This window comes from Callithrix jacchus, chromosome 1 (assembly GCF_049354715.1).
Source record: "Callithrix jacchus isolate 240 chromosome 1, calJac240_pri, whole genome shotgun sequence".
In the NCBI taxonomy this organism is placed as follows: Eukaryota; Metazoa; Chordata; class Mammalia; order Primates; family Cebidae; genus Callithrix; species Callithrix jacchus.
The window spans coordinates 192,321,686-192,329,179 of NC_133502.1; the positions used below are offsets into that span (position 1 = coordinate 192,321,686).

Sequence of the window (7,494 nt, forward strand, 5' to 3'; positions counted from 1 at the left end):
TGCGGGCCTTGCTTCCTCATGTGTGAAACCTACAGCAGTTCTGAGAATTGAATGAGTTCGTGTAACTAACATTGATGGAGGTTTACTGCATGCTGGGCACAGAGCTGAGTGCCTCACATTTACTGATTATTATGACATCTGGCTGTAAGTCCTTTCTTGTCGTAAGATTCCAAAAACAACATCGTATGGGCAATGATGGACTTGGGAAGCTGGTAACCTTGATCCATTCCAAGCCTCTGCCCTCTGCTAGCTGTGTGACCTTTAGCACAGCATGTCACTTCTGAGCTTCAGCTCCTTCATCTGCAGAACAGAGCTGAGCCCACCCTTGCAGAGGTGGAGGGAGCCTGGGAGCTGGTGTGTGCAGAGCCCCTGCTCAGGTCTTCCCTGTGATGACGTTTCAGCCACGAGAACAGTCACTGGCCTCTCTGTGGGGATGTGGTGAGGCAGTGAACGTGGCTGTCCCACTTGAAGGTTTCTTCCCTCCTCTCTTTTTTTGTTCCTTACATGTTTCTTCAGCTGAAGCCACACATCAACGGGCCCTTCACCCCTGACCTGGCTCACCCTGTAGCAGAAGTGGGCAAGGTGGCAGAGAAGGAAGGATGGCCTGTGGACATCCGAGTGGGTGAGCACCTTCCACCCATCTGTTTAGCAGGTCTCAGGGCCAGTGGCTCTGCCCACGGCTGTAGTCAATCACCTGTGCCTACTGTATGGCACTTTCTAAGGTGGGCACTTTCTGAAATAGGTTTATTATTATTGAAAACTTACTTTTTCGGCTGGGGGTGGTGGCTCGTGCTTGAAATCCCAGCATTTCGGGAGGCCAAGGCCAGTGGATTACTTGAGTCTACAAGTTCAAGACCAGCCTGGGCAACATGGAGAAACCCTGTCTCTTAAATACAAAAACAAGCTGGGCGGGCCGGGAGTGGTGGCTCACGCCTGTAATCCAAGCCCTTTGGAAGCCAAGGCGGGCGGATCACCTGAGGTGGGGAATTCAAGACCAGCCTGACCAACATTGTAAAACCCCATCTTTTAAAAAAAACCAAAAAAAAAAAAAAAAAAACTGGGCATGGTGGCATATGCCTATAGTCCTAGCTTCTCTGGAGGCCAAGGATCGAGGCTGCAGTGAGCCAAGATGGCACCACCGCATTCCAGCCTGGGCAACAGAGCCAGACTCAAAACTCCAGACTCAGGCAACAGAGCCTGTCTCAAAAAAAAGAATACTTTTTTGTGGCAGAAAAGAAAAATATGCTTATTATAGAGAATATTGTTGAGAATGTGTAAGAATTTTTTTTTTTTTTTGAGACTAGTCTCACACTGTCACCCGGGCTGGACTGTGGGGGTGCAATCTCGACTCACTGCAACCTCTGCCTCCTGGGTTCAAGCAATTCTTCTGCCTCAGCCTCCCCAGTAGCTGGGATTATAGGCATGAGCCACCACGCCCGGCCACTTTTATTTATTGAGATGAAATCTCTCCATTGCCCAGGCTGGAGTGCAATGGCGAGATCTCAGCTCACTGCAACCTCGGCCTCCCAGGTTCAAGCCATTCTGCCTCAGCCTCCCAAACAGCTGGGATTACAGGAACCTGCCATCACACCTAGCTAATTTTTGTATTTTTAGTAGAGACAGGGTTTCACCACATTGGCCAGGCTAGTCTGGAACTCCCGACCTCAAGTGATCCATCCACCTCGATGCCTCAAAGTTCTGGGATTACAGGCATAAGCCATTGCACCTGGCCAATCCCAAAACTTTTGAGAGGCTGAGGCAGGAGGATCATTTAAGACCTGGAGTTCAAGACCGGCCTGGGCAACATGGTGAGACTTCCTCTCTACAAAAAAATGTTTTTAATTAGCCAGGTGTGGTGATACTCACCTGTTGGTCCCAACTACTCGGAAGTTCTGTTGAGTAGTTAGAGGCTGCAGTGAGCAAGCCATGATGGTGCCATTGCACTCCAGCCTGGGTGACAGAGCAAGACCCTATCTCAAAAAAGAGATGATCTGTACAAACAGGGTAATGTTAGTCAGTTTTTATAGATTTTTTAAAAGAACTCTTACTGCCCTGATTATAAAACAATGTTTAAAACCCAGAAAATACTAGAAAGTATAAAATAAGAAAATTAGCATCTCCCAGCCCATCAAGGATGGCTGTTTATCTGTTCGTATGAGCCCTCTGGTGTGCCCATAGATGCACAGGGTATTGCTGTAAAAGGGGGCATAGTACTTATGTGTTCAGTGGCATGGCCAATGGCTATAGCATCTTTCTTCAAATGATGCCAGGTCCTGAGAAGCCTGTCCTTTATTTTTGGATATTTGGATATTTCAGTTGCTTCCAGCTGGTCTCTGTTAAAAAAGTCTCTGGCCCAGCCAGATGGGGAACTCTTTTGGCCAATCTGGATAATTTGAGGTCAGGTGGAGACCTCTGCTCACTGTCTCCTCTTGACCCTTAACCCCACCACCCACAATGTACCAGGTCTGATTGGGAGCTGCACCAATTCAAGCTATGAAGATATGGGGCGCTCAGCCGCTGTGGCCAAGCAGGCACTGGCCCATGGCCTCAAGTGCAAGTCTCAGTTCACCATCACTCCAGGCTCTGAGCAGATCCGTGCCACCATCGAGCGGGACGGCTACGTGAGTGCCCACATCCCCCTGCACGTCTCCCTGACCCCATGCTGAGTAATGACTGTTGGGCCGGAGATGGTGCAGGTCCCAGTGGCTGCCCTGGGGTTCCAGTACAGCATCATCCTGCAGCCACCAGAACACCCCTTCCCGTTAGCCTCTCACCCGCCCTTGACATTCCGTCTTCCTCTCTCCCTGGCAGGCACAGGTCTTAAGGGATGTGGGTGGCATCGTCCTGGCCAATGCTTGTGGCCCCTGCATTGGCCAGTGGGACAGGTAAGAGGCACATCTTTGACAGGACAGCCCTTTGTGCACAGGGTACAGAGCCCCAGAAGTCTGGGAGGAATTGTCAGGGTGGAGAGAAGAGACTCCAGCCAGGTCGTTGGCTCCAGGGACTCTTGCCCTTTAGAGGCCTCTGCCAGACTTGCCTGGGAAGTGGGGCTGGCTGAGGAAGAGCCCTGTGGAGGCACTGGGGGACCACCTGACTGAAGCCTGGGCTGGCAGGAAGAAGCCAGCAAGGTCTCATCCTAATGGACACAGCAGCAGCTCTGACGGAGCCGTTTTTTTGAAAGGAGGCAATGACACCAGGTCAAGAAGCTCAGGCTCCTACCTCCGGCTTACGTGTGGTCACAAGCTGGGCCCAGTGACCCTGAGGTTCCCTCCTGCTCTGCACGGCCCAGGGAGGAGGCAGCCCCAGCAGGGCCTCTCCATTTCCCCTTGGTAGGAGCTGGGCCGGGCTGGGCTGTAGGAAGCTGGCTTATTTGTCCTTGGGACAGGCCATGTGACAAGGCCAGATATCCCTAACCCTGTTTCCTCTGACCTGGCAGGAAGGACATCAAGAAGGGGGAGAAGAACACAATTGTCACTTCCTACAACAGGAACTTCACAGGCCGCAATGATGCAAACCCTGAGACCCATGCCTTTGTCACATCCCCGGAGGTGAGACCACCCAGCTGCGCACTAGCCTGGGACAGCCTCTGGGGGCTCCTGCCAGGTTGGAGGAGGCAGGAGGAGATGGGACGGGGGCTGCTGAGTCGGGGGGGTTAGCATCACAGGGCAGGGGTCATCCAAGTGGAAGCCAGGAGCCATAGGCCTTCCCCGGCCCCAGGCACACACTCCCTTGGTGCTTCCTGCCTGGGGCTCCTGGGGTCTTGGGATTATGAGGTATTTATTCAGTGGTTTGTGCTTACGAGCATGGAATTTGAAATGTCATTTACTGCCTGGGACACATCCCAGCCCTGCTAACTCGCTGTATGAGTGTGGCCAAGTCACCTACTCTGTGTCCCCGTAGTCCTCGGGATCACCTGGAAAAATGTGTGGGACACACAGTTTCCATCCCCAGGTAGGAGTTCTGCTAAAGTTAGGCCTTGCCATTGTTCCTGTGGCCACTGAGTGAGCCTGGGCCCTCAGCTGTATTTGGCCTTGACTGTGACAGGCACATGGCCAGTCTCTCTTGACTGGTTTGTTTACCTGTGTGTTCTACAAATACTTCTTGCTATATGGGTGAAGGAATGGCCCCTTCCATGCTTTTAGTGTCCTCTGCACTGAGGGACTTATAGTAGCATTTCTGTGCCAGGGCCCCCTGCTCCCTCCAGGACGGCTGTGAGGAGAGAGGACAGTAGTGCCGGCCCGTCCCTGCAGGGATGGAGGCCAGGCTGCCCTTGGCTTCCTGAGTCCTCTGCTGGCCCAAGGGCCGGTGGTCCCAAAGATCATCGTGCAGCTCTGGCCTCTGAGGAACAGAGAGGTCTGGGGAGAACATGGAAATTTCGCAGGTTCCTTTCTCGGTTTTGGTCTAGGCTTCTGGTGGGTGCAGGGGACAGCAGTGGTGATTGCTGCTTACCAACAAACTGGCCACCTCCATTTCAGATTGTCACAGCCCTGGCCATTGCGGGAACCCTCAAGTTCAACCCAGAGACTGACTACTTGATGGGCAAGGATGGCAAGAAGTTCAAGCTGGAGGCTCCAGATGCAGATGAACTTCCAAAAGCAGTGAGCGCCTGTGCCCCCTGCCTACCTGCTTTACCTGGGGAGCTCTGCTGGTTGTTGTGCAGGCAGGGAGGGCGCTACTAGTGAGAAGGGAGCAACTCTGTTCCCCAGAAGCAGAGGTGGGGCCCGAGGAAACTTCCCTTCTGAGAGTCTGTCCTTGTGGGAACTGAGGATCAGCTTCCCATGCATCCCCCTCCCCTGCTACAGGAGTTTGACCCAGGGCAGGACACCTACCAGCACCCCCCCAAGGACAGCAGTGGGCAACATGTTGACGTGAGCCCTACCAGCCAGCGCCTGCAACTCCTGGAGCCTTTTGACAAGTGGGATGGCAAGGACCTGGAGGACCTACAGATCCTCATCAAGGTCAGCAAGCATGGGGATGGCAGGACAGCCCCACCCTGCCAGGCGCCCCCGCCCCCAGCATCCTGAAGGGCCATGAACCTGAAGTAAGGGAGCAAATAGTCAAGTTACAGGTGGGAGATCGAAGGGAGGTTTGGCTGCAGAACAGAGAGTAATCACAACACGGCGTTCCCCTTCTCTGCAGCACCTAGCGGGGCAGAGCTGTATCTGGCCAGCCTCTGTCTGGGGCCCTCAGCCATCCGGCAGCAGCTGATGAGAGCTGCCTCCAGTGGGTGTGGGCGGGTGAATGCAGCTCAGGCTGGGTTGGGAGGCTGTGAGATTGCCCAGCAGGCTCCACACCTGGCATGTCCACACAGGCTCTGCAAGCCATGGATTCCTCCTGCCCCCACAGTTGGCCACTAGTGGATATGAGACGGCCTGTGTTTGGCACTGACTAGAAATAAGCCTTTAAGGTGTGGCCAGAGGCCTCCTATCTTTTGGATATTAATTTATGGTGTTTATTAAGGGGTCTCCAGGCACCCCTGTGACAGAAAAAACTACATAGTTATCAGCCAGGACCCAGGCATGTTCTGGGCTCCTCTGTCTGGCATGAGGTCTGTGGCTGATCTTGCAGCCTTGGCCTGAAAAGTGTGAGAATATTGGCCTGCCCCCAGTTTGGGCAGCTTGCCCCTTTAAAGAAGACTGAGCAACCAGAGGCCTTTGAGGGGATGGGTGATGGCCTGGCCTGAGCCCACGTGGCCCAAGGGTAGAAGCACCAGGACCACAAACCACGTGTCCAAAGCCTGGCCTGCCTCTCACCCATCACCCTTCCTGGGCCCTGGGGCCTGCTGTGTGCCTCTGGAGAGCTTCTGTCATCCACCCTGCCAGGGTTATGCCCTGACCTCTGTCCTCTGCTCTCCACTCAAGGTCAAAGGAAAATGTACCACTGACCACATCTCAGCTGCTGGCCCCTGGCTCAAGTTCCGTGGGCACTTGGACAACATCTCCAACAACCTGCTCATTGGTGCCATCAACATTGAAAACGGCAAGGCCAACTCTGTGCGCAATGCTGTCACCCAGGAGTTTGGCCCCGTCCCTGACACTGCCCGCTACTACAAGGTGGGTCAGAGTTGATGGGGCAGTGCCAGTGGTCACTCCTGAAGGGGCCCAGAAGGCAGGAGCAGGGAGGACATTTGGGGAGTGGAAACTGGGAAGGAGATGAGCTGAGCTGAGCCCAAAGGGGACTTCGTTGAAGGGAGAAGCCTGCAGGCCCCTCCCTGTGGCTGAGCGGGCACGAAGCCCAGGTCCGGTCATAGGGCAGGGTCCCTGCACCAGGAGGTGTTAGAGCAGCACCCAGGAGACATCTGGCCCCAGACCAAGAGGAGGGAGCCAGCTTGGGAAGTCAGAGGCCAGCAGCCTGAGAGAGGGGCTACATGGGGCCTCGAGGTAAGCAGGCAGAGGGGGTCTGAAGTGATGTGACTTCTGCTTTCAGAAATGAACAGAACCAGGGCTGATCCCGAGTCCTGGCCCAGCAGGGTAAGGGTGGCTGGGTGGGGCAGCGGGTGCTCCCGGGAAGGGGTCACCTTGAGCTATACAGATGGATAATGTGTGGGGCCCCAGAGGTCATCCCCATCTCACCCCAGCCTCCCTCCACACACACCTAATTCCCTGCCAAGCACCAATGGGTGGACTGTCTTCCTGTGCCACTGGGGATAGCCAGGCACCTCTGTCCCCTCAGGGCCTCATTTACCCAGGCTTCACTTGCCCTTAGGAACAGGTAAGGAATGGCCCCTCCAGCCTCAGGATGCCCAGGGGCCAGGGGAATGAGGCCAGACAGGTGGGGGTACCCTCTTCTGCCTTATAATCTCACTCCTGCTTGCCTGACAGAAACATGGAATCAGGTGGGTGGTGATCGGGGACGAGAACTACGGTGAGGGCTCGAGCCGGGAGCACGCAGCGCTGGAGCCTCGCCACCTCGGGGGCCGGGCCATCATCACCAAGAGCTTTGCCAGGATCCACGGTGAGCTGGAGCCTGCCCCTGGGCCATCAGCCTCCTGCCCCTTCTTAGGCTCACATAGTACACGTCTGATGCTCAGCTTCCTGGCGGCCTTGCTTCCAGGCTTGGAGACCTGAGCTGCTGAGATCCAGGGCACATGTCAGGGTTCTTTCTCCTCATGAATGTGTAGCAGGAAGGCCTTGCAGCTATCAGCACCAGCACACTTGCTAGGGGTGCCCCTAGTGAAAGGGAGCACAGCAGGGCCCCGCATTGTCCCAGGCAGCAGCATTAGAGGCATCTCCCAGAGCCCTAGATGGGTTCAGAAAATGAAGCTCTCCAGGCTGTTCAGCCCCTTTGGTGACTGAACACTCCCTGCCTTCCAGAGACCAACCTGAAGAAGCAGGGCTTACTGCCCCTGACCTTCGCTGACCCAGCCGACTACAACAAGATTCACCCTGTGGACAAGCTGACCATTCAGGGCCTGAAGGACTTCACCCCTGGCAAGGTTAGGGGGCCGGGTCTCCCTGATGGGGTGGTGTGAGTGACGGCCACTTGGCTCCCCAC

General features: G+C 55.1%; 1 protein-coding gene across 1 annotated transcript in view; it reads left to right on the forward strand.

The window, feature by feature from the left end:
• Positions 1–7,494, forward strand: part of ACO2 (aconitase 2) — a 56,588-nt gene that overhangs the window by 48,222 nt on the left and 872 nt on the right. The window contains exons 9-17 of the mRNA XM_078335044.1: positions 517–622; positions 2,464–2,621; positions 2,812–2,885; positions 3,437–3,548; positions 4,476–4,598; positions 4,803–4,958; positions 5,862–6,053; positions 6,822–6,954; positions 7,314–7,435. Coding sequence (XP_078191170.1) covers positions 517–622; positions 2,464–2,621; positions 2,812–2,885; positions 3,437–3,548; positions 4,476–4,598; positions 4,803–4,958; positions 5,862–6,053; positions 6,822–6,954; positions 7,314–7,435 — 1,176 coding nt within the window. The remainder of the gene's footprint in view (positions 1–516; positions 623–2,463; positions 2,622–2,811; positions 2,886–3,436; positions 3,549–4,475; positions 4,599–4,802; positions 4,959–5,861; positions 6,054–6,821; positions 6,955–7,313; positions 7,436–7,494) is intronic.